Source organism: Gymnodraco acuticeps, unplaced genomic scaffold, assembly GCF_902827175.1.
Source record: "Gymnodraco acuticeps unplaced genomic scaffold, fGymAcu1.1, whole genome shotgun sequence".
Lineage (NCBI taxonomy): Eukaryota > Metazoa > Chordata > Actinopteri > Perciformes > Bathydraconidae > Gymnodraco > Gymnodraco acuticeps.
In genome coordinates, this window is record NW_022990441.1 from 2,848,642 (window position 1) to 2,876,524 (window position 27,883).

Here is a 27,883-nt window from a genome sequence, read left to right on the forward strand (position 1 = left end):
CGAAAACTTACATTCAACATGCATCTTAAAAATGGTCATGTTATAGCAAGATACAATCAAAGTTTAATAATAAAATAACGGTTAAGAAAAAATAAATTATTGGTCAAGTTTTTTTTAATATGTATACATATACATTATATATACATATACATTATATATATATATATATATATATATATATATATATATATATATATATATATATATATGTAATGTCCTTTGAGATTTGTTGGAGTTTCAAGGTATGATACGTATTTTTATGAAGAAATGTAAATAAAGAATTCCCAATTAATCTGAAAAGTTGAAGTAGTGTTATAGTATTTGAAAAAAAACCATTACAAATATTTGTTTGTGTAAGAGGTGAGTGACTACTTAATTATCCCGGTACGAATAAACAGTAAGATCAGATGTATAGGTACATAAACAAATAACAGGATAACAAAATAACAAAATAAATAACAAAACATGTATGGTGTCAACATAAATGATATAATATAAACGAATAACTTAAGTAACTGCATTTTTCTAAAGTTATTGCTAAAGTTGTATTGTAGCTTAATCTGGAGTTAATCACATTCACTTCACACACACCGGACGTTTGTTCATGGCGTCATGACGTAGTGAGGTGACGTCGCAAGCATCCCGGAAGAGAGGCACAGAAAAGTGAACATCGTTTGGACAACGTGAGTTTACAGAGCTGTGAGATCTTCTTCCACACAGTCGTTTAGTCAAACAAAGTCACCACCAGTCTGAAAGTAATAACAGGCTCCAACACAACACGGATAATACCACAATAAAAGGTAGGCAGGCACACATTATAGCTACACATTAGCTTAAATGAATAGCATGCTGCTTCAAACTAGCTTCAAACGAGTTGTTTCCCACATCTCAGTCAGGAAAGACACGTCTTCATGTGTATATGTTTCAAAGGCAACCTTAATTAAATAACAAAGTTCTGTTTTTTCTTTTATCGGTCTGATTTTATATTTACTTGCCTGTTGTTGCTGTTAGTTCACCCTGGCACATGTCATGTCTCTCTTCCCCGGAAATCAGAGCATTCATCATGGCTTTGAATAAATCCATGCACCCCCGGAACCGCTACAAAGACAAACCTCCGGACTTCGCTTACCTGGCGTCCAAATACCCAGACTTCCAGCAGCACGTGCACACCAGCCTGGCAGGCAGACCTGTGTAAGTACCTGACACCAGAAGTACTCAAGTCAGATGTGGTACTTAAGTAAAAGTAGCAATACTACATGTATAAGTCCTGCATTCAAAATAAAAATATACTTAAAGTAGGCTACCAACAGTCAAAGTACTCGTTATGGGTAATGGCCCATTTCAGAATTGTGTATATTGATCAACTGGGTTACTATTATGATTATTCATGTGTTTTTATCACAACTGGTAAATAACTCATTTCAAGAACGTTACATACTGCTGCTGGATATCTTAACCACATATCTAAACGTTTACCTAATGATTCGAGATGTTATATTAGCTAATAATCAAACCGTACAAAGTTACTAGTCACAAAAGCTGTAATGGTGGAGTAAAAAGTACATTATTGGCTTCTAAAATAGTGGAGAAGATGTATAAAGTAGCATACACTGAGAATACTCAGGTAGCAGGTACAAGTACCTCAACATTGTAATTAAGTATTTTACTTGAGCAAATGTACTTTGTTACTATCCTTCACTGCCTGAGACTGAGGAGTGTGTGTGTTCAGTATTTTTAGTAGTGTGCAGTCTATCTTATTACACATCATCCCTGACCTCAAATCTCTCACAATCAGTTGAATGTATGGTGAAGGTGGACACAGCAGCTCTGTTTATTTACTTATGTGTTATTGCACACATAATGACTGTGTGTTTGTATTAGGTGCGTGTACACAGAAGACACTTTTATGTTCATTCTCTGGTTTAGGAGTCAGGTCTTGTGGGAAAATGCATAAGGATACAATTATTTCTTTTTTTAAACAGACGGTTATGCCACAGACAAACAAAATCCTCTTACAAGGGTCTGAGGTAGCTTTATGATCCCACTTGAAATTATTTTAAGTTTGTAAAGTATATTCATTATAAAAATAGGGAACATTTCCCTTTTACACTTCTGTATTACATTGAACAAATACTTGGGTCTAATTGGCACTAAAATTACAAAGCTTTGCTTAATCTATGAAACCGAAATGACTAAATACCTGCTTTACCAAGCGAGGTTCAATTAGTTCCACATTGGCTATTTTTGAACATATATACCAAAGCATACCAAACAATAATTATTCTACCAAATGTGCATCAGCATGTTGGATGTGTTTTTATTCACACACACATTTATTGAAATTAAACTTTCATTATTATTATAGTTTTGGATTAAAATGTTCAACAATACCGTATGGCCGTATGCTCTGGTACTATTACTATTAGCCATCTTGTATGTATATATATTGAAGCAGTGTTGTACAGAAACAGCTTTATGGCAGTATGGCAGAGCCCTGAGGATCCGGTTCAGCACAGATCATGCCCCAGCTGACTCTTTACTGCTCATTCAGCTCCTGCCAACAGCAGGAAGACAAATGATTAATGGACCCCACATCATTTTTTTTTTCTCTCAATCCCCTGTTTGCTGCCCTTTTTTTTCATTAGAAAGACTGCAAGACAGTGACAGTTTGAAAAAAACCTCCTAATTTAAAAAATACGTTGGTTTGTCAATCAAAAGCTGCTCTGTTAGCTGCTTGTGTTTCACAACGTGCTGAAAGCAGAAGCCTGTGTGTGTGAGCATGCTATACCCAGAAAGATGCTGCTGAGAAGTCATGAGGTAAGAAAGGCCAGGCAGGAGGAAAAAGGAAGAAAATGTCTTATGTGATTAGATAGCTGTGTCTGTGGGAAACAAACAGGAAGTAGACCTGGTCTGGGTGGATGGATACATCACATGTGTTTGTATGTCTCCCTGCAGGTGTTAGCTGAGGCCAGAGGCAATATGTTGATGTGTTGTCAGTACGTCTGTTGGTCCGCGATTTCTCCTGAACGCCTGCAGGGGGGATGAACAGATTTAGATTTTGGGGCCAAAGGTCAATATGACCTCCATCCACCCTATTCTGGTGAATACCTTGAGGGACCTTCTTTACATTTGGAATAAAACGTCCTCTTCGAATCGAGGATGAACTGATTAGAATTTGGTCGTCATATATCAAAGTCGTCAAGTATGTCTTTGGACAAGTATTAATGCCTTTAGTATGACAAATTCACGTTTAGCAGAGGCATACAACCTAGAGGTGGTAATTGTAGTTCCTTTTGTTAATATGTCTCAAAAATGTATTGCCATCTTTCTTTGCATGTTTTCTCATGTGATGGTAGACGTTTTTGATTGTGTTTAGCGCTGAAAGTACAGGTGTAAGTAAATAATGAATGATGCATTAAATCCAGGTGTGTTTCCTGCTGTTGTGCGTGTTCACCTGCTTACTGAGACGTTCTTGATGTAATTAATTACATCACGAATGTGCTTTACCTGCTGTGGCAAGATAACGTCCGCAGTTTATTACAATAACCAGAGATCACAGTCATCAGTTTTGCTCCGGTTATCAGAGGTGAAGTTAGAGAGGAAAATGAATAAAGTCACATGTTGTGTTAATAATACCCTCATGCAGAAATATAACGTTGTCATATTTAAAGACACATGCTAACTGAAGCTTTATTCAGACTGGATTTATTTCTCCAGGGGAGGTGATGCTAACATTACCAGCGCTGGTCAGTGTATTTAATCCTATATGGAAACATTAATTAACTCCTTCACCCCAGTAATAATTACAGATGAAATTACAAACTGTTATTTTAGAAAACTTGCTGACACTCTTGTATTAAAAAAATCTGGTCCAGTGAGACATACTTGTATTTCAAAGTACATCTCTGAGGTTCCACATTTGAGGTGCTTGTCCATTTAATTCATTTTTAAATCAAGTCAGTATGAAATGGATAAAAAACATATTAAAAACCAAACTTTTGTTATCAGTACTGAATCTCAGGTACTATATCGCTAGTGTTAATCTAATTTTTTTTTGTTGGTAAAAACACACCAAAATAGCATTTACGGTTAATCTTGGTGAAGCTCTATGTTTTTAGCTAGACATGTCAGCTTGTCATTTTATAAATAAGGTTTTAGTTGTATTTTTAATCTTCTCAATCGAAACAAATGTCTGTGAAAACAAAGCAGCTCTTAATGAATGTAAGCGCTGACAGTGATTGTCTGCTGCTCATCTGTCGGACTCTCCTCCCTTTTTGTTTTTTGTTTTATGAAACAGGTACCGCGTCTGCTCAGTGAGGAAATCACTTGTTATTGACTTTGTTATGCAGATGAATGTCGACATGATGTCCCTGCAGCGAACGTGAACATCTGTGTGTAAACTTGAACATGTTGGTGTGGGCCGATCCTTTGTGGTCGAGAGGAGGACAGTCAATCATCTTATGGCGGGCCTAGCATGTGCATGTGTGGGCACGCTGTAAACTCCACTGCATGTCCGTCTGTGACAGGTGTTAATTATCTGTCTGTCAGTGAGCTACGGACAGATGACAAACAATGGGCTCTGTAAGAGCTGGACAGTCAATGTTGTAATTAAGACAATCAAGCATATAGGCAACTAGACAGGAGTTAGCTGTGTCATTTCTAAACAAATACATGTGAAATGACAAAGAAATTCAACATTGGTTAAAGCAGGTTGTTTGATCGACTTTAGATAAGCATTAGTCCATTTAGTGATGTGAGCATTATATGTGTATTAAGTTGATTGACAGGAAATTAACAAACACTTTTGATTTATTCATCTTTGGAGTCAGTTATAAAGAACAAGACTCATAGTCCACAGCAATGCTAGCATCTACGTAAATGCTAACTTGCTGATAAGAGCTGTTTTGAATTAGAATTATTTTTTGAATTCATATCAGATTTGGATTTTCATTAAGAAGATTTCACTATCCGTTCCTTTTTTCATATACACTGTCTCGCAATCAGAAAATCCTGCCGCCGGATATCTCCGCTCTATTAGAGCTGGCGGCCAAAACTCAGTATGACACGATGACATTTCCCGCTGAACCGTTCAGGCAATTTCCACTATCTCACCCTTTCAGCACTGCATCTCCAATAAAAGCGCTCTCTGGCACAAAAAAAAAATCATAGTAAAAATTGTAATAATAATACTGAGTTTCAAAGATATGACCACAACGACATGACTAAAAGCATCCCCTGACTGTATTATACAAAATTAACTAACATTTTCAGTTGACTGAGGCGTCATCACCAAGCTAACATGTACTGGTGGGAATATTATTAATTTTGCAGGTAGTTAGTCATAACTATAGTTTTGGACTAATGAAAATGTTGATATTGGTGGCACTATATTAAAATCAGTTGATCTCCAATGTTAGTACACCGACATCCCTGCAGCCATGCAGATACCATCCCTTGAAAAATGTTTATTGGCAGTCCGTCAGATGCATATTTATGCCCAGCATCTGAACACAAGTGCTGATTCTACCTTTTTAAACACTTTTTCAGTACATTTCACGATAATCAGACATCGCCTCAGATGCCAATTTGTTCTCTTTTCCCTCTGCATGAACGGATATCCAGGCTTTGCGTCTCCCTTCGTCTGCTACCAGCTCCGGTTAGCCGTCTGCAAAAACTTGGCACTTCTTCGCCATCAGCATGTCATTCCATCAGTGGAGGGATTAGTGTGGTTTTGTATTTCCCAATGAATACATCTACTGGATTTTTAAGTATTTAAGCGGTGAGTTGGGGATGAGAATAATCTTGGGGAGACACTCTCTCAATCCTCGGGGGAGATACGTCTCCCTTAATTTAGGGATCGTCAGTGGGGAGGACTGATAGCAGTTGGCTCAGACCAGCAGGAGAGGAAATATGGGGGGGATGATTGGATTTTGAAGTTAGGAACATATCAAATAAAACTGGTTGTTGGTTTTAGTTTTTGGGGGACCTAAGAAGGGGGGGCTCAGATCAAGCAGTTAGAGGGGGGGGGGATTAGAAGGCATGAATGGGTATTAAATATGCAACAGCCTGGGTAACATTTAATTTTGCTAGGCATATTTTTATGGGCTGAGAGACGACCCTCTGTGGATGGATTTTCACTTCCGTAATTATTGAAATGTTCAATTTTCACAGCAGATCTGTGTTCAGAGATTTATTATTAATCATGTTCATGGCAATAAAGGAGAATGGTTGAATAATTATGACCTCTTTTGCCTCATTTTAAAATTGATAAATGTAACCCAACAATAATCAGCAGCACTGGAGAGTTATAACCAGGCAGACATATTTTACTATCTGCTGAGAGATATTTAAAGTCAGTGTAGCTTTCAATTAATGTTGTGTTTTAAGTGATGCGCTCATTCCTGTTCTTGTGAGGAATAAAAAAAAAAACACCTGACACGGGAGAAGAAGTTACAGCCAATCAGCACAAAATGTTTCCTAGCACACTCAGAGTGAAGTAGATGCACCTGAAGGTCACCTCGCCGTGGACACAGATTTAAACAGTGTGTGTGTGTTTTTATGCTGATCATGTAGCGTGGAGGTGAGATCAAGCTGTTTGTCTCAGCAGTAACTCCTCTCCGGTCTCATTATATCATCCTCTTCAAAATGTCGTCCTCTCAGCACAAACTCATCACCTTCTTGTCACTCTGTTCATGTAAACTGGATTTTTGTGGTATAACTGAATCCTGATTTATATCTTTAACCCCCTCTCACACATCTTATCAAAACAGTACCACATATTCAGTCTCATCACAACTTCTTCGTCCAATTTGTCCCACACGGTGTCCCGTCGGCCAGGTTATGACGTAGGCACGCAGCGCTGCAGCTACATCACAGGCGTAAACGGCGGGCACACTCACGCTGTCTGGCATCAGCCATTGCTCCAGCGTGGCCGGATTTGCGTTCTTCCCTCATCTGTTCAGTCGGTGGGGTTGCCATGGAGACGTGGATTTGCAGTGCTGATGATGGAAGTGATCGGCCTGCATTGTGCACACACACACTTGCGCACACTCACTCATCAGGGGCTAAAAATAGAGGGCTGGCCTGAGCAGCCTCGCTCTCTGAATATTGATCCTTATCTAATGATGCCTCAGAGGAGAAATAAAAAGGGCAGAATATCAGAGAGACACCGCCTTTCATTTTGGGAAAGAGTGAGTGCTGAACTAATGAGGGAGAGTTGATACATCAGCATGATTTCGCCTCATCTCTGGCCATTTTTTAAAAGTGCAAATGCCTTCTCTGGTTCTTCTTTTCAAGACGTGTGGAGCATTCTTAAAGCCAGGTGTTTCCTCCTGGAGGTCACACTCCTCCAGCCGCTGATTAAACCGGACCATTAACTAATATGTTCATTAGTGAAGAGACAAAGGGTAAGATTAATGTTAGACTCTACAGGTAAATTGCTTCTCATTTATATCCGTCTCACACCTGGAGGGTGGATTCTCTATGTTATTGCTTCTATGTGGAGAGGCAGAGAAAAGTCCTATCAGCAGTGAGGGAGTTTCTCCTATTTCTCCAATCAGTGTGTTGCTGCATTCAAATGAAAGGTTGATGGCAAACTACATATCATGTCAGTAAACAGCAGCAGGAGAGTACAATTAGGTGAGATCGGCAGAGAATACTGGCAACAGTAATGGTATTGCTGTCCAAAGTTTAAAGGAGCCCTTTTATCCCACAGTAACCTGAAGCAACACAGGACTGTTACGGCCCGTCCACACAGCGGCGTGCGTTGACGCTTGCCGGCGGGCGTGTCTGAAACTCGACCAACAACCAATCACATGAATCTCCCGCCCCTGACACACAAGCAGCGGTTTGATTGGCTAGAGCTTGTACTGGCATATGATTCGATTGGCTGACGCTTCTGCCGAGGCGTCAAAAGTTGAACATTGCTCAACTTTTGCAGCGAGCCACGCCAGCAACGCTCCGCGTCGCTTCCCACGATGCAGTTCGGTGCAAAGTGACGTCACCCCATTCAAAGTGAATGGTGAAGCATCAACGCACGCCGCTGTGTGGACGGGCCGTTATCAGTCTATAGACCAGGGCTTCTCAAACTCCGGACCGAACTGCAAATCAATCTGGGCCAAACCCTGTGTCCCATTTTATATATATATATATATATATATATAAAAAAAAAAAATTCTGATTTAAATTAAAGTGGACCTATTATGCTATATTGGAAAAATATATTGTAGGGCCATACCTATACAAAACATGTCTGTGAAGTTTTTCCCTTAAAATACCAAACAGTTCACCCTTTGCAGCCATGCCTCATACTGCTCATACCCCTCTTTTGCAGCCCTGTTAGAGAAATGCGGATTTTGGGTCCTTAGCTTGAAAAAAAAAAAAGAGAAGGCGGAGCTAATGCCTGATCAGAATTCTACCGGAGATAAAGTTAAATTCTGCTGTGATAAAACGCCATCCTGTTCTAAACCACATCAAAGATTATTTCTGAAACAGTATGGAGCTCAAATGCTTTTTCTCTTGCGGGTTTATCACAAGGTGAATTCCTTTTTTATGTCCTGCTTTTTAAACACATGTGCTCTTCAGTACAGGTTAGCTCTGAGTGTTAGCGAGGCTTGCTAATGTAAACAAAGACGAGATTACGTCCAAAACACGTCAGGCATTGTTTCTGATAGCAATTTTCTGTGGGTCCGCTGCCGATTTCACGTCATATCGGCAGCAAATCTGTATCCGCTCGTTGTACCCCTGTTTTTAAAAGATTTGGGTACGGAGGAAAAGAGAGGGTTTTATTTTCTGACGCTGCGTGAGTTCCCCGACGCACCGGGGACACATATTTATGTATAAAAGACATCACAAAGTGCATTTTGCATGATAGGTCCCCTTTAATGTATATTTTCTTGTGTCTGATGCATTGTGAGAATGAACGTGCATATATATATTTACTTGTGTGCGCGAGCGTCAGACACGCATTGCAGAACACAAGTTTACCTTGACTTTCTAATGCTTCTAATGCCATTTTTGCCAAGGTTCAAGGCATTGGCTACAGACAAACAGTGCAATTTCTCCCACTAGTTCAAGCCATCATACTGTATGTATGTATTGAATGTGTGTGTGTATACAGGGGCGCCGTTTACCGACAGGCAAGTGCTTGGACTAGAAGGGGGCCCCTAAATAAGGTAGATTATTCCAATCCAATCCAACTTTATTTATATAGCACTTTAAAACCTCCAGACCAAAGTGCTGTACAGAGAGATACATAAAATATAAAATCACACAGCTCAGCTCACATACAATTAATTAATTAATTTAAAATAAAAGATACAAACACAAAACAAACCAGAATAAACAATAACAATTTATTTTTTAAAAACATAAAAAAAGAGTAAGAAGGTCCACAGCAACGACAGCATGAAACACCCTTTAATTTACTGCAACGACATGTCGGGAAACCCCCTCAAGGGGGCCCCATGCATAGCGCGCAGAAACTACTTCTTAATTTCAGTTCCGTTGCTCCGCTCCGGGGGTGGGGGGGGGGGAGACTTTACTGGCATTGATCCGGACCATTGACCTTGTATAACATTCACAAGTGGACCTTGAGTACCCCTGCTATAGACTTGTTTTTATGTCATTGGATTCTGGTCATTAAATGTGCCTAGCAAGTGAGAGAGAAATGGAAATGGGAGGCCTTTCTGTGTTGTGAAGTATCACAAAAGAAGAGCTGAATACTGAGAGCACAACATTTCAGCTCTTTATGTGTAATTGATATGTGAAGAGAAAGACAAAACAAAAACAGAGGTTGGCTTTTTCTTTAGATCTCAGAGTTATTTCTCCATCTCTACCAGCAGTATGTGTTTTTCTTTCTACTCACACCAAACTGGGGAGGTGCCAGACGCTGCCATCGCCAGGATGTGTCTAATTACATCTGCCAAGGTGTGAAAGCGCTCAGCGAAGCTTTAATTATACCTATTTCGCCTACTCGTTCTGTCTGCCGCACTCGTGCACGCCTGTGTGACAGCTGAAATCATTAAACATGTCGAGAGGAAATGAGTGGGACTGAGAACTGGGAGTAAGAAGTGTGAGGCCTCAGCAGCGTGGAAATGTGAATTTCATTGTCATTAGCAAGAGATTGTGGACGGCTGCTTATCTCCCTATTGTACTTCATCTGCTTGCATGTGTGTGTTTTTGTGTGTGTGTGTGTGTGTGTTTGTGCAATACAAGTAATGGGGTTCAGTGCAGAGAGCTGCAGCAGGCTGGAGGGGCGCAGGGTTAATGAAGTGCAATATTAAGAGCAGATTGGTAAATGACTGTCAGGCACCTCATTGAAAAAACAAGAGGATCAGCAATCCACTAAATTAAATCATCCTTAAAGGGGAAATATCATTTCATACTGCATGGGTTTTATTTGTGTTGCTATGGTCACTGTTCTTTCAGTACAAATAACCTTCAGGTTCCCTTTAACAAGAAAACTGAGGCTAACAGGTTAATTATTATTACCAAACCGGTCTCTTCAAACCAAAAGAGTATCCAATCTCCAGGGCTGGAAATGTGTTAAACTCTCTATATACCACCTTGCTTTAAAAAATATAAACATGCCATTTGTAGTTATTTATTTGATTGACCCTTAATTCGAGTTGGCATTCTTGAAATAAAATTCATCGTCAATTAAGATTCAGCCGTTTAATCCTACAGGCCCCAGAATACTGGGGACAGGAACAAACAAACTTAAATTTAAAACTAAACAATGTTCTCCATCAATAATTGGCTTTTTTCTACAATGTTGTGAGCAACCATGATGTGGTGGTGTTCTGCACAGGGCATGAGTCTGGAAAAGTGGAAATGAAAGCAGTTGGTTACCTCGCTGAGAAGCTGGAGGTGTGCAGCCTGTCTCACTAGCTGCACCTGACATTTTCATTACTCAAAAAAGGCCGTAAAGGACCACACACACATTGCATTTCTTCTGACTGCTTCAAAGTCAACTTGTGTTTTGCCAGATATAAGTCTTTATGCTGTAGAAAATGTTCAGTTGCATCTGCAATAATTGAAGTAAGCATTTTGGTAATGTTGCTACAGACACCCAGTTGAAAATAGTTCCAATATGTAAATATTGAAAAATTACATTTCCAAGTAGCTGGACTAGAAATAACAGACTAGTAGTAGGCAAGTAGTTTAGATAATTTGAGGGACTACAATGCTATCATAACAAATAAACGAAGGGCCGAAACAAAACAAAAATACCTAGTTGTTTAATGAATCTAATGTTTCCTGTTACAGTGAGATTTAAATGCTCGGCCATGTTTCTTCTCCAGTGTGAACTTCAAAGAGCCGGAGGCGGTGCGAGCGCTGACCTGCACCCTGCTGAAGGAGGACTTTGGTTTGTCCATCGAGATTCCTCTGGAGCGCCTCATCCCCACCGTGCCCCTCCGCCTCAACTACATCCACTGGGTGGAGGACCTCATCGACGGCCAGAAGCAGCCGCGCAGAGGCATCGACATCGGTACCAGCACTACTCTTTGTGTCATTTTCTTCACATCTTTTAAAGTCTACTTAAACGGACAATATATTTGTCGAATTGCCAAACCCTACTAGCAAGGGTGCAGAACTGGAACATAGGAGAATGCTTTTTATTATACATTTAACATGCATCAAGCTAACGGCACAAGACAAAAGAGGTACTCGAGTAAAGGAAAGGAAAAGTATAGTAGTTCAGCCGTCGTGTGGAAAAAATGCAAAAAAACATGTTGAGACTTCAGGATAATTAGCTATGAGACCCCTGCTCTTGTTTGTTCTGGATTCGGCTGACAGCAGCTCAGAGCGGCACACAAAATGTCAGTCGGTGCTTCCAGCTGGTTCACATGAGCCCACTGTTTCCAGTGATCCTAGCACTTAGCAGCTAAAATCCCAATCCACATGTCACAGCGTGTTTGCCGTTCTGCCTGTCAGAGAAAAAAACTGTGTGTGTGTGTGTGTGTGTGTGTGTGTGTGTGTGTGTGTGTGTGTGTGTGTGTGTGTGTGTGTGTGTGTGTGTGTGTGTGTGTGTGTGTGTGTGTGTGTGTGTGTGTGTGTGTGTGTGTGTGTGTGTGTGTGTGTGTGTGTGTGTGTGTGTGTGGTGTGTGTGTGTGTGTGTGTGTGTGTGTGTGTGTGTGTGTGTGTGTGTGTGTGTGTGTGTGTGTGTGTGTGTGTGTGTGTGTGTGTGTGTGTGTGTGTGTGTGTGTGTGTGTGTGTGTGTGTGTGTGTGTGTGTGTGTGTGTGTGTGTGTGTGTGTGTGTGTGTGTGTGTGTGTGTGTGGTGTGTGTGTGTGTGTGTGTGTGTGTGTGTGTGTGTGTGTGTGTGTGCTCGTGCTCTTAAGGACCTCAGGGCACTGATTGGTGACCCTGAATCTTTCTGTAAGCAGATTGAAGCTGTCTGCTCTCTGATGGATCACCACTGGGCGTTTCCTTTACTAACTGGTGCCACTTTTATCTGAGCTTGCGCTGCCTCATGCAGCTACTGTCGTCTTTGGATGATTTAATAACAGCTTCTGGAACTGCCTTTTATTGTCCATTATATTCCCTTTACCTTTTTACTTTAAACTTTTTTCCATATTGTTCAATTAAACTTATAACCATTTATCATCTTGATGAAGTCACACATCCTAAACCTGCCAAACATATGTGTGTGTTCCTCAGGCACTGGTGCGTCCTGTATCTACCCCTTACTGGGAGCCACCATGAACGGCTGGTACTTTCTGGCCACGGAGGTGGACGACATCTGCTTTGACTACGCTATGAAAAATGTGGAGCAGAACAGCCTGTCTGACCTCATTAAAGGTAAATGTGGTTCACTCATCCTGAAAAACTGTCTATCTCAAGACATTAAAGTGGCACATTTAAACCTTTAAAGTCTTTCAGTGTAGTTTTTTACATGTTCTTAGATAATTATTCTTATAGAGTGTATGTAACTTTGGCTCAACTTTCCCCAATTTAGCTAAAATAACACTACATGGGATTATGTTGAATGCGAAAATGTAACATAATAATAAAATAATAAGCACAAAAAAAGAGGCGTGTCTGCAAAATCTATTTTAAGTTTGCTAACATTAGCCACCAAACACTACTGGTTATAACAAACCAAGGAATGTTTTGCAGCTGTTGTTTTTAATTGCACACTGTCTCTTAGTATGATAAAAGGCCACCATTTTAGACTGATAACCTAATTTCTATCAATTTAATTTTGTGTGGAACAGCCTGAATTTGTACGTTGTTTAGACTTGTTTCTCCAAACTGCTGTCACGATTAGCTAAAACATTACATGTAGCTAACCTAACGTACCTCATCTGTGTTTACCCTTTCCTAGTGGTCAAAGTCCCTCAGAAGACTTTACTGATGGACGCCTTGAAAGAAGAGACAGAAATAGTGTACGACTTCTGCATGTGCAACCCTCCTTTTTTTGCCAATCAGCTTGAAGCAAAGGTGAGTTTCTCCCTACCTACATTCTGGCTTAAACAGTTCTTGTAGCCCAAAACCCAGGGACATTAACAACTACTGACTCAAAGATGGCTTCAGCTCACAGTGGCACGAAATTGGAAAAGCTGCTCATGATAGTAAACACTGTTCTGTGTTTGTTGACATGATAGTAACAGTCTCTAATAGGATTCTATGTTAATCTCTGTCTGTCTTGCTGCTCTCTTCAGGGGGTAAACTCCAGGAACTCACGGCGACCTCCTCCCAGTTCAGTGAACACAGGCGGGGTGACGGAGATCATGGCGGAGGGCGGGGAACTGGAGTTTGTCAAGAGGATCATTCATGACAGCCTGCAGCTAAAGAAACGCTTGCGGTGAGACAAAGAGTCTGACTGTGACCTGCAGAATCAGACCTGAGACAAACGGGAGATGCAGGTGTTTTTGTTGTGTGTGTAAAAAGCAAATGTAAACCAGATTCATTGATCTGAATCACACACAGGGACTGCAACAATTCAGGGTTACACATATCTGAAGTGGCAGATGGATGAACAAGAGTGCTGCAGTTCGGTTCTCTTTGAAGAGCTTTGAGAGGTTTAAATGGCCGCTGAGAGCCCCAGTGAAGGGGAGACTCTAAGAGGTGAAATTTGCAGATGGGTCGCTGCACATTAATGGAGCTGTCACCCACACTTGTTTTAATGATCCTGGCACAAGCAGCCCCTGTACTGTATCCGGGAGCCCACAGGGAACAGCTGTGTTTGGGTGGGAGAGTATCCAGAGCCCGTCACTCTACCCCCCCTGTATAGAGGGCTGTCACCGGGGCAGCAGAGTGAGACACGGATACAGGGAGCTGCAGAGTGGGGCTATTAAAACTGATTAGACATGCCTCACCTGCTATGCCTCGTACAGGGGAGCTGTGTGTGTGTGTGTGTGTGTGTGTGTGTGTGTGTGTGTGTGTGTGTGTGTGTGTGTGTGTGTGTGTGTGTGTGTGTGTGTGTGTGTGGTGTGTGTGTGTGTGTGTGTGTGTGTGTGTGTGTGTGTGTGTGTGTGTGTGTGTGTGTGTGTGTGTGTGTGTGTGTGTGTGTGTGTGTGTGTGTGGTGTGTGTGTGTGTGTGTATGTGTGTGTGTGTGTGTGTGTGTGTGTGTGTGTGTGTGTGTGTGTGTGTGTGTGTGTGTGTGTGTGTGTGTGTGTGTGTGTGTGTGTGTGTGTGTGTGTGTGTGTGTGTGTGTGTGTGTGTGTGTGTGTGTGTGTGTGTGTGTGTGTGTGTGTGTGTGTGTGTGTGTGTGTGTGTGTGTGTGTGTGTGTGACGAACCCTGAGAGGGAGCACTCTTAATGGTTGCCTGCCGCTCTGTGGATCTGCGTTAGTCATGTAGTGTAGACAGGAAGTAGAACCTGTCATATTTAACATCTTTGAGGCTCGGGTCGAACCAACCGGAGCCGTATGTCACTCCCAAATGCATGCTGGGACACCAGAGCAACCCTGTGTCCATGGAAACACTACCAGCTCTAGCGATTGGTCCTCTGAGACGCTCTCAGTGTCACCCCGCCCTGCCCCTCCCTCCCTATTATTTCCACTGAAGTGTAATTACTGTCAGTTAGGGCCAAGCCACCTTAATTCCCAGACCGAGACACACTTCCAAAAACCCCGGTTAGAAATGAGGTAATACTCCTCATTTATCATGCCATTGATATGAAAATTACCATCTGTGCTCATAAGTGTGTAATCATACATGCTTCAACATGTGAATAGAGAACATGGATGCCGACGCAGCTGCACACACTCTGGAGGAGGAGAGCCGGGGCTGCTCTAGGTGTGTGTGTCCCTGTCCCCCCTACTGTGTCGAAAATTGGGGAACATCTGTGAATATTAGAGCTGTTCAATATTTCATTGTGTCAACCCAGGCTGACATGTTGCTCTCCTCCCCTTTACCCCCTCTGGGGCATATTCATAACCCCCCTAAACTGAATACAAATCATTGCCCTTTCTCTCCATCAGTAACGAGTCAAAACTGTTTTTTCATCTGCAGTCGTTTATTGAGACTGTAGCTTTGTGACTTAAGGAATAAATATAGGACTGTTAAGGAATATCAATCAATCAATGTCAATGTTTATGTTTTATTTATATAGCCCAATATCACAAATGTTACATTTGTCTCAGTGGACTTTACAGTTTGTACAGAATATCAGTATGACAATACGACACCCTCTGTCCTTTGACCCTCACATCGTACAAGGAAAAGCTTCCGGAGAAAACCCACAGTTTAAAGGGAAAAATGGGAGAAACCTCAGGGAGAGCAACAGAGGAGGGATCCCTCTCCCAGGACGGACAGACGTGCAATAGATGCCGTGTGTAAATTGAAAAGATAATACATTTGCAACATAGGAATATGGCTGTTTACAAGGGCTTGGTTTTGAACACAAGTCAGTGACTGAAACTGAGACTTGGCTTGAAAGATGATTATAAAAATGGTTGGTAATTAGTTAATCAATTATTTTTGCTATCAACTTATTATTGAAAAGAAAATGTGTTTACCTCAAAATTATGCAGAGAAGGCTGTTGTACATTACTTGAGAGAAGAGGCTTGTTCTCCCCACAAGCAATGTTGTGGCCTGAAAGGTGAAAACACGTGCAATAAAATAACTTGTTGCTGCTCAGAAAAGCTTTTTGCTGTGGTCGCCCGTTTGTAAGTGACTCGGATGAATTTTATGAAAAATGGTAAACTCAGGGCTTCTATCGTCCACATTTTGTTGATGATTTTAGTGAATAGATCGATTAAAGTTAACAAGACAATGATTTACACCCCTGAGTTTATATGGATATCTTTTTACTTTACATTATCACAACTATTGTGAATTTTATGTTTTTTTTCTCTAAGCTGTGGCGATTAAATAAAAGGAGATGAGGTTTAACTAATACCTAATAAAACTCAACAAACCCTGACATGGTTTGTGTTTCCTTTCAATCTGACTTCCTGATGTGTTTACCTCTCCTCCATCTCCCCGGCTGGACTCTTATTGATCAGACCAACCCATCCTCTTTATTGCACAGCAGAGATTATTGATCACGCTTCCACCGAGGGACGACTTCAAATGAGCTTTTTCTCCACTGTGGCCCGTACACAAACATACGAATATTTTTCCCGTCTCATGTTTTACTTTTGCGTTTGTGTTGCTCTTCCGGCTCGTTTGATCTCTGCTTTGTAGTTCATGCCCGAAATCTCAGCGTCACACGGCTGGTTAATGTGGATTCTTCTTTCTGCAGGTGGTACAGCTGCATGTTGGGGAAGAAATGTAGCTTGGCACCTTTGAAAGAAGAGCTGAGGAAACAAGGGGTGAGTATCAACACACAAATAAATCTGCATCCTCTGAAGTCAATGCTCGTGCAGGAAGGTGCCCCTTCTGTGCTGGTTTGATCATGTCTCGTTAAAACAATCTTAGCCTTCCCTCTCGAACCACAACACTCCTCTGGGACTTTCTATTGACGTAAGAAACAGACGTCCGTCACCATCAGAGCAGCAGAAATCCAGATAAATAAAACACATCAGCTCTTTCCAATATGCTTAGTGAGCACGGTCACAAATGAGCCTCCAAGGAGTGGATTTCTAAGCTCTGCATGACTGAATCACAAGGCTCTCTGTAGATAACATGAATTAGCGTCATTAGCCCAACTAATAGCCCAGCACATGACTGCTGCAGGCTGCGGGTCCTGTGCCAGTCACTCCCCTCTCATGCTCAATAAAAGAAAAAGCTCCACCTGCCATCCCTCAAAGCTCCTCGAGAGGTTCTCATCAGAGTGAGTGCAGCGTTGGCTGGCGGCCAGAGAGGAGACTGACTCTTTTTTAAAGTGTGTGTAAACAGAAAACCGGCCTAGTTAATATGCTAATGCTTTTATCACCCATTACCCCTCTTCTCTCCAGTGTCTCCTCATCCATCTCTGTGTTTTTTAATTTAGCAAATGTCTCAAATACAGAGCTCTTTGACCTCTGACCTTTTATCACAGTGACCTTTCTCCTCATATATCCTTATTCAGCCCTGAGACACCTAAAGTGCTCTGTTAGCAGAAGGGTTTTCACACCACAAGAGTGAGTGTTTTTCACATCATGGGTCTTTATTTTCACACCCACTATAAGAGAAGTGCTCATCAAACCGTAACTAACTTTTCCCACTTTAGTTCCGATATAGTTCCGAAATGTCGCGTTCACACCAAAAAGAGCCAGAACTAAATTGAGTTCATCAGAACCTTTTTTAGCAGGTACTTTCGTGGGAGAAAACGGTTCCTATGTCTGATGTCATGCCACTAAAAACACCTTGATTTGCAAGTTCTATTTTTGATTTTAAAGCAAGACATTTACATGGCTTTATAATATATTATTAAATGAGTTGGAATACCATGACACTGCCAGAAATAACAGCACAACCAGAAAATAACATAGATTTATCGGTCGATTCATTTATCCGTTTGTTTGCTCTAATTTCCATAATATTCAATATTTGGCTCATTACATTGCAAACCTGCTTACTGTTGATTAGACTGTTTGTGCATCCTGAAATCATCATCATCATCATCATCATAATCATCACCTCCGTGCAGCTGGAGTTGTTGTGCTAATCATACCTCTATCCTCTTTTGTTCTCAGGTACCCAAAGTAACACACACAGAGTTCTGCCAGGGCCGGACGATGCGATGGGCGCTGGCCTGGAGCTTCTATGATGATGTGATTGTTCCGGTAAGTCTGAGCAGATTTTATTTCTCTGTGTGCTCTTGAAGGACTCAAGCCTCATTGCAAAATCAACAGAATGTTTTGTGTCACTTTGGGCGGATACATTTATCATACCAAGAAATAGGGAGCAGCTGAAATTGCCTCTTGTGTCTTTTCTTACGACCTTTTGATGAAAAACGAGAGAATTAGGTGAAGGAAGGATGTTAAGGAGAAATCATGCTAAAAAAAACTGGTGCTTGGAGGATCTGACTGTAGTTACACTAGGTTACATATTTTAAGTAAAGCAACTTTTTAAAAAGACGAAAATATTATATTCCTATATTTAAGTGAGTAAATAACTCAATGTTGATCAATGGATGTAAAGATTCCTGTACATCACACCTCCCTCCAAAAAGGATGTTTACAATTTATCCAGTGCACAGTTGAACAGCAATGTCAGATGTTATTGACGGTGAAATGTCACGTTCAGGGAACTGGGAGGACATTGTGTCCTTTCCCTTGGTAACGTATTGTCCTGTGTGTCCTATCCCATAGGAGATAAGAAAGGAAGCATTTAATCTCCCTTCCTGAGCATTTAGAGAATTCGACTAGCTCTTATCATGGCTGCTCTTTCAGATCACTCTTCTCAGTCAGGAACTTTCCTAAGCTAAAAACACTGTTTGACCACAAATAACTTGCATATGGTTTGTCAAATGTTCATGTTGGTAATGTTTTAGTCATTTAGTTTCTTGAACTGGATATTTCCAAAACCCCAAAGCCGCCTCCCCAATTCTCCACCACCTCCATCCTCCCGCCCTCCAGCTCCGATCCATTAGTAGCACTTACTCCTTCCTCCTCCTCTGGGGAGACCTTTATGTGATTTTAACATGCTGTATCCAGGCAACAGTTGCCAGGGCCGGACTGTGTGCGCGTTTCATTGTTTTGTCTGGACAGTGAGAGAGTTGGAGATTAATAGAAAGCAGGGGCAATAAAGTAGCCACACTGGCTACATCACTAATAATGACCTTGGTGTGACGACAGATGAAGATAAAGGAAGGTAGAGGCGGTCAGCTCTCTGTCACAGAGACGGGGTTGTTTTCTTCTTTTCGACTCCTCTCTGTTTTGGCCTTTCAGCATAAAAGCAGTTGAGTAGAATGATTGGCCTACATTACTTCCTCATCCTCATCATCACAGAGCATACCCCTTGTGTGTGTGTGTGTGTGTGTGTGTGTGTGTGTGTGTGTGTGTGTGTGTGTGTGTGTGTGTGTGTGTGTGTGTGTGTGTGTGTGTGTGTGTGTGTGTGTGTGTGTGTGTGTGTGTGTGTGTGTGTGTGTGTGTGTGTGTGTGTGTGTGTGTGTGTGTGTGTGTGTGTGTGTGTGTGTGTGTGTGTGATTCCTTGCATGGTTGACTACCCTAAACCCTGCATGCGTGTGTTCCTATAGACGGCTGGTATATATGTACGTGCATGGGGTGCTCATTAATGTTACATATAGACTTCAACATATGGGACATGCATGCAGACCTGACCTACTTTAGGCTCTTATTACCAGGTCAGGCAGCAAACTATTATCACCACAATGACTTTATATCCATCTTCTATCCCTCCCTGTCGTCTGGTTTGTTTTAACTTTAATCAAACACACGGGTTACAAGTAGCCTTCTACAGGTGACGCTTCAAGTGAAACTCTGCCAAAATAACTATCAGTTACTTGAAATTTGCATCAAGGAAGTCGTTTTCAAAACAGTCCTTTACCCATCAGTGTGTTAACAAGTCTTGGGATGTACCACTGCATATAGAGTTTTTTTAAAGCCGTTTGTGGCTCCAGGAACTGTGTGAAGCCTGAAGTGCGCCAGTTAGCATTTTAGACTAGAGTTGTGTGAAATGTTAACATTTGCAGTAAAATAGATTTCCGTCTTGATTCAGACTAGGGAGCCTCCAGGTTTCTATTATTATCATCAAATATTTGGAGGTATAAGTTTGAAAGTGATGATACCTTACCTCTGTAGCCTGCTGAAGGCTGCATATGGCCACTACTAGCATAACATACAAAGTCTGAACTGTCAGTGGTACCGATGCATTTTGGGTAATAATATAATAGTGGTTTTTTTTATGTATTAAAACAAGTTCCTTGACAGTGAGTCTCACACAACATGGAACACATGAAATATAAAACTAGCTTTTTGATTTGTTGGTTGTGAAGAAATTCAACATTGAATTCTGCTTTTTAAAGGAGCAACAATATAATATATTCTCATTGCCAAGAGGGAAAGATGCAGATAATGCTGATAATATTAATTGGACTGAAGGAAAACAAGATGCAGATAAAGAAATCCAGCAGAAACAGACAAAGGGGTGGAGTCTGTGGATAGTGAGATTAGAGCACATGTAGGAAGAAAAGACAGAGACAGCCAGGCTTTATCTGAGCCCTGAGTCGATGGTGCTCATACAGGCCTCTGGCAAGGTCCAGAGGTCAGGGGTCCAGGCGGGGGGGGGGGGTTTGGGACTTGACAAAACAGAAATGGGGGTTGGGAGATGACCGGTGATCAGAGTATGATTTACAATGTATGCCTGAAGGTGAAATCTGCAGCATTTCGTGTGTGTGTGTGTGTGTGTGTGTGTGTGTGTGTGTGTGTGTGTGTGTGTGTGTGTGTGTGTGTGTGTGTGTGTGTGTGTGTGTGTGTGTGTGTGTGTGTGTGTGTGTGTGTGTGTGTGGTGTGTGTGTGTGTGTGTGTGTGTGTGTGTGTGTGTGTGTGTGTGTGTGTGTGTGTGTGTGTGTGTGTGTGTGTGTGTGTGTGTGTGTGTGTGTGTGTGTGTGTGTGTGTGTGTGTGTGTGTGTGTGTGTGTGTGTGTGTGTGTGTGTGTGTGTGTGTGTGTGTGTGTGTGTGTGTGTGTGTGTGTGCTCCATCATGATGGATGATTGAATGACATTATATCTGGAGAGAAGAGCTCTTATTGGACTTGAAGGCTTTTAGTGTGGCTAGTTTTCAAAAATAGGCCAGGCTTTTGTTGTGAGGTCATTTATACATATTGTGTGTGTGTGAGAGAGGGAGAGCATGCAGTGAGAGTGTGTAAGTGGGATTAATAATGGAGCGGAATCAGAAGAGGATGTCATTCAGTGGAGGGGTTCATGTGAAATTGTACAAATGTGGCGTTCATGCTCTTTGTCTGTGAGTCTATCCTTGTGTGTGTGTACTAATGTAAGCATCTGTGTCAAGGATACTGTGTACAAACAGACAGGTTTGGCTTGATGGATTTTTATTGATTTTCTCTCCTTGCACAAAGAGCTGCAGGGCTTACAGAGCGTGGAGAAAAAAGGGAAAAGAAACATCTTTGAGAGACATAAGAAATGAAAGAAGCTCAAACAAACAGCAAGACAATGCAGAGATCATTGTCAAGCCATCAATTCATAAATATGTCCATCTCTTCTAACATGCATCTATCACGACTGTCATTATAACAAAAACAATCTGTATATGATCAAGTTTGAACCTTTAACAGGTAGTGAAGACTGATATATTCGATTAAATAAAAATCGAATGTAGGAATGTGAATGTATTTTTCACTTTTTATTTAAAAACATGTTATTCTTTAATTCTAGTACATAGTACAATAAGAAGATGCTGCAAAGTATTGTTATGCTCTAAAATGAAGGAGTAATAAAAGTTGCCGAGTGCAGCAGTGTGAAGGTCACAGTCTGCTCCTTCCCCCGGCTGTTTGTAGGTCAGTCGGCCATGCTGTCTGCTCCGTCACAGTGCAGTGTGGCTGCAGACCCCCGCTGCCTCCCCACTTTAAACCAGCCTGCATTGACTCCCCAGTGCGGCGTTGACTTATTTTACTGCAGTGGACGTGAAGGGGACGTTCCCCTGCAGAGCGTCTGTTGTATTCAGACACGCTTTGGTAATGTCCTCCACTGCCATCACAGCGTGACATGAGGGGATTAGAAATAAGGAATGATTTTTAGTTCAGTCGGCTCAGGAGTGTGTGATTCGAGCGCCATCTTGTGGCGTCTGACACAAATCCATCTTCTGTTGGACCACAGGTTCTGTTTGAGCTTTACAGTTCAGAGTATTAAGTGATGAGCCCTGTTTTTAAGTTAAAAACAGACAGTTAACAAGGTTCTCTTTGAGAAATTAAAACGGTAAATAATTACAAAATTATGTTTTTTGGTACACTGTACTGCCAAGCAAGAGTGGATAGAAACTGCAAGATGAATGTGTATGAACACAACAAAAAGCACAGTGTGTGTTTTTAAATAGTGACCGCCCCAGCAAAACTATAAAATCAATAAGTGCTGCAACAATGTCTCAACCAATCGTTCCATCGATTGACAGAAAAATAATAGCCAACTAGTTCGATAATCTATTAATGGTGAGTATTTCCTGCAAATGCTGAAAATGTAGCATTCACCTTTTTTAAATCTAGAGATTTGAATCCTGCTTTTGTTTATCTTTTATCATATTAACTGAATATCTTAGGTTACTTTTGTCTCTTCCAATATATTTTTGCTTTGATAAAAGATGTGACACAACCTGTAGCCTGGCACTGGACGTAGTTACTTTAGGTCGATTATCATTGACGGAGCACTAGCCTGTGACGTGAAATGTCTGAAAATGAAAATGATGACAAAACGGACTGGGCTGAGTTTCTCATGGAACAAGTCCCGTGGCCCAAAATGTAACTTGAAAACACAAAAGAGAAGGATAAAAAACACAACACAGTTGATAAAATGAAAAATAGTATTTACGAGATGAATGAAATGGGAAATTAGACAAATATAAGCACACAGTTTGGCAAGAACAACATAAAAACAGCTCTAAATATTTGTATGCTAAGGGAGCAGGACATCTGTGATATGTCATCTTCAGAAACACTGTATTGCTGTTTTCTTTGGCTTTTTTCAATTGTAATTTTCACTACCTGCTTTATCAATAATACATGATTTCCTACATATATTTAGAAATATCCTATTGTTGCAAAATAATCGTTTTGAGCGTGGTACCACAGATATCTTTGGCATTGTTGACTTCACCCACACATCTCTATAAGACTGTGCCTTTTGATAGTTTTATTTTGTCTTACTTATATTTTGTTGTACAGACCAATAACACTGTGTGGCTGACTGTTTATTAATGTTCTCCTGATGTCTCTCCCTTTTACCTCAGTCTCCTCCCAGTAAGAAGCGTAAACTGGAGAAGGCGAAGAAGCCACTTTCCTTCGTACTGCCTAAGGCGGGATTGAAGGAGCTGCAGGCCAAAGCCAAGGCTTTAGGTGGCGCTGCCCGCGGCCCGGTGGACAGCATCGGTGCTCTGCTGGAGAAAACACTCTCTGACCTGAGGGTAAGCTTCAGAGCTGCACTAACACTAAATAGCTGAACGTTACAGAACTGAACCACAGATAGAAGAGTTCAACCTAAAGGGTAACATCTGTACTTTTCAACCTGTACCACATTTCTACATGCTTTTGTGTATAAATGAGATTTCATTACGATACTTCTTCTAGATCGAGACTTGTTAAGACAAACTGAAAAACAGACCATATCTAGCAAAAGCTCCTTTTTTATATTGTTGTCCGACACATAAATCGATGTCCCCATTAGTCACTTATGGCGCATTTCCACTACAGGGCCTCGCTCGGTATGGCTAGGCCTTGTTAGGCCTGGCTCACTTTATGCTGCGTTTCCATTACAGTGTAGTAGCTGGGGCAGTAACTATAGTAATGCAGTGTAGGCGGAGCCGTGATGTCATCTTCAATGAGAACCACAGAAAACCAACATCAGCCGTTAGCTGTTAGCACTCAAGCTCACAGCTCCTCATATCTGTTCAGAAACTAGACAAAAGTTAAACAAGTACAAACCACAGACTGTCTGTGTCATGGCAAATACAGTCGATGGTTTATTTATGTCTGTAAAGGCCGTTGTTGTGAGTGTGGACGGTCGGAGCATACACTGCGTTAGCTTAGCCGATCTCCATTTAGAAAACAGGCATTTTAAAAGGTTTTTCGCCTGCCCTCTGTCTGCAAACTTGTCAAAGCATTAATTCATGGTTTTTACTAACCGGTATCAGTATGTTGTTACTTCGGCATCATTTTGAAACGTGTATTACAATTAAATCACGGTCAAATATGTTCATTTTGTTGTAGTTGTAGCCCCCTTGCCAGCGATTCTCTCTCTAGTTTAGCATACTCAGCCCGCCTGGTTGTTGGCCCGGAAAGAACCTCGATTTTATGGGGCCAGAAAAACTATGAAATAGTACCCGCTAGCCGGAACTACGCCAAGTGGAAACACAACCAAAGACGGGCCGGGCCCGGCACGCTTAAAGCGAGCTCCGCGCTGTAGTGGAAATGCGCCATTGATAATATCAAAGTTACCATCCAATTTAAGTTTAGCTTTCACCCTTTCTAAAGGTTTAGATCAGATGGACTTTACTATTGCTAATAAATATTCTCTGTAGATTTCCCCGTGCTCTTTTCACTCCATGTAATGTTAAACAGAGGTACGTTTTGCTTAACCACAACGCCCTTGCTTGCATTTCGCACATGCTTTTTAGTTATCCAATGAGAGGGGAACAGCAATGGGGTCTGTCATCACCCCAAATTTAAATTAGGATGGAACAGGTAATAGTTAACAATATAATGTTCATTTGGTAACATAAATTAGGGTTTTTTAAACACAGGAAACCCGTTGAAAACAGACAATATCATTGCAAGAAAGCATTGTTAGTTGACGACACCATAGAATTAAGGTTGTTTCTCTTCGTTTTTTAATATATATTTGTTCCATATTTAATTTCTCTTTCAAACCAGAGAAACTGTAAAGACTAATGGATTGTTTTTGGATGAGTTTCATTTAGTTTATGTTTGAATGAGATTCTCTTTATCCATTAGTGGTTTTTTGCACAGTTCAGCTAATGGTCACACTTTTCAAGCAATTGATAAGTTCAATACATTTCTACATCTCCACTACATGTTACCATTACTCAGATTGTCTTCTGTGTGGCTCTGCAGGTGATACACAAACGAGTCCCATGCAGTAAGCAGGAGCAGAGTCTCCTCCTCACAGCTGTGGAGAACACCTGGATCCACTCACGAGAGAAGAGACGTGAGGGCTCGCGTCAGCTGCGAGAGCTTCCCCGTGCTCCTCAATGCGCTGCAACCAGCTCTGCAACCGGCTCTGCAACCAGCTCTCAGACCCCTCTGACCACAGCTGCTCCTGCAACAAACCCCGTATTTCAAAATCAGTCCTCTAAAAACAGCACCACCCAGGGGGAAGGTGCTCAAAACAAAGCTGGGTCTGCACAGGAGCCAGAGAGGGTAGAGAATGGCTCCTCTTTAAAGGAGACAAGTCAAGATGTGAAGCTCAATCCAACTGCAGAACAGAAAGACGTGTTGGAGGATGTATCAGGTGAAGACATGGAGTTGTCTACCTGCTCAGAGACGGGGCAGGAAGCAGGCCCACAGGAAGCACCGGTCCCAGCGCAGGAACTGCCCTCTAAGCGACCCAAGAGCCCCGCCGCCCCCGAACACTTCCTGTTTAAATGTCTGCTGAACGTGATGATGGAGGAGTGCGACGTGGTGATCGAGATGCACTGGGTCGAGGGTCAGAGCAGAGACCTGATGAACCAACTGTGCACATACCTGAAGAACACCCTTTTAAGGTGTATTGCGAAACCGTAAATGAGCAGAAATATATTTTAATTGGATTATTGAATTCCTTTGGTTTGTTCCAAAGATAATCCACATTATCTTATGCTTTGTACTAGGTCAGTTTATCTTGTAAGACAAACTGTATATTGGTGTTTTGAGTTATAATATGTCTAAACATTTGCAATAAATGTGACTTTTTTTTAAACAAGGTTTTTTAGTTTTACTTTATAAGAACTAATGACAATGACCAACTTCGTCCCCCCTAACCATTAACCAATAGCCAAATAACAAGGTTTTACACTTACACAACCAAAAATACATAGATGGGATAAATTACATGTAATTATTATGTTATGATGCAGTACATTTAAATTGCCAATAGAGGGCAGTGTGTTTGTTTCTTTTATGTTTTGTATTCAGATGAAACCCTTTAATTTATTTTCTAGACTTTGTCTTTTTGAATAGCTTCATGGATCCCAATGTTTCTTAACATTAGGCATGTTTTAATGTACATACAGCCTGTTTAATTCAGGATGTTCCTGGAGCCGCTGAGTTCTTCCTGCTCCGGGAACCTTTAGTATAGTGGTTCACTATTATTACTCTACTGTAGGCCCCATACTTCCTGACCCCATCTGAATAACAGGAAAAGACACCTAAATATCGAGGCTCATGTGTATGCATGTGCACATTCACTTTGTGTTGCAAGCAAAAACCCAGTTCCTACTTATACAACATGTCCCCGGTTATACCAGGACTTTGACTCCACCGGCCTCTGTGTGTCAATAGTCTTGCTATTTTGGGGCCATTTCGGGCTGATGTAATTAGATTACTTAAATAATTAAATCAACCTGTAATGAAATGATTATTGATTCATCTTTTAGGACAATAATCAAAGTACATTTCCCAACGATTGCTGGCTCTGCCCCTCAGATTTGAGTATGATGCATTGGTTTTGAAATATTGGCTGGGTTTTGATGCAAGAGTCCATACAGTATCATATGTCTACTGGTCTATATTTCTAATCCCTAACCAAGTAATCAAATTGGTTAAGAATGTAACAATTTAATTGTGAAGTTATAGTTATAGCGTCAATATCAGGTGGAGTACTTAATGTTTCTTTAGTAAAAGTAGCAATACCACAGTATAGACAAGTGCAAATCCTGCATTCAAAATATAAAGTAAAAGTACAAAAGTGTGCTTCAAAATATACCTGAGTACCAAAAGTACTTGTTAGGCAGAATGTCCCAGTGCAAAAGTATCCAGTAGACTTTTTTTGTCAATGAATGAATGAGGACTAGTTGAATGTTTAATGGTGTTGCGCAACAGCAACAACTTAAGGACGGGTGGCGCAGTGGTCTGTGCATCTGATCATCAGATCAAGGGGGTGTGCTGGGGAACTCCAGTTCGAAACCCGCTCCTGCTGCCACTGCGTCAGGCCGTTGTGTCCTTGGGCAAGACACTTCACCCGGATTTGCTCCTGTGGGTAATGTCCACAGTACATGTATGATATCAATGTGTACTTGTAAAAGCCCCTCGATGACTTCGTGAAGATGGACGGTGTGGCGCAGTGCGCTGTGCAATGATCATCAGATCAAGGGGTGACGTCTGTAAAGCCATTGTGTCCTTGGGCAAGACACTTCACCTGAACTTGCTCCTGTGGGTATTGTCCCCAGTGACCATTGCATGTATAAAAAAAAATATGTGTAATGTGTATTTGTAAAGCGCTTTGAGCATCTGGAAAAGCGCTATAATAAATGTAAGGAATTATTAATTATTAACTTAAACTGTTGCTGGTTTGGCATATTTTTCCCGTATGTTCAATCTATCATGATTTAAAGCCTGGCCGCGACAGAGGTACAGCACTTGTCTCCATTGTGTGCAGACTTTGTTTTTCTTAACGCTGATGTGCTGCAGTCATGGTAACAGGCCCGGTTCTAGAACAAAATGACTCAGGGTGCATCTGAGATTAGAGAGGGTGTAGTTGTAAAGTGCTATTGGAGTGGACCTAACACCCTCTAGGGGGGTCCTCACCTCCTCTAGGGGGGTCCGGGGGCATGCTCCCCCGGGAAGATTTTTCTTTAAATATTGAAGTTCAAAGCATCAATCTG

The 27,883-nt window shown here is 41.4% G+C and overlaps 1 protein-coding gene across 2 annotated transcripts; it reads left to right on the forward strand.

The window, feature by feature from the left end:
* The first annotated feature begins 590 nt into the window (after positions 1 to 590).
* On the forward strand, positions 591 to 25,980 carry mettl16 (methyltransferase like 16). Of its 2 annotated transcripts, none has more exons than XM_034225595.1 (10): positions 591 to 683; positions 1,054 to 1,191; positions 11,304 to 11,491; positions 12,663 to 12,803; positions 13,330 to 13,445; positions 13,667 to 13,809; positions 16,696 to 16,765; positions 18,071 to 18,160; positions 23,297 to 23,470; positions 25,137 to 25,980. In XM_034225595.1, exons 2-10 carry the CDS (start codon positions 1,064 to 1,066, stop codon positions 25,803 to 25,805), a joined length of 1,719 nt encoding a protein of 572 aa, XP_034081486.1. In that variant the 5' UTR covers positions 591 to 683; positions 1,054 to 1,063; the 3' UTR covers positions 25,806 to 25,980. The 2 variants fall into 2 exon arrangements, with proteins under 2 accessions (XP_034081486.1, XP_034081485.1); XM_034225594.1 differs by having other exon boundaries at positions 626 to 800.
* Positions 25,981 to 27,883: the final 1,903 nt, after the last annotated feature.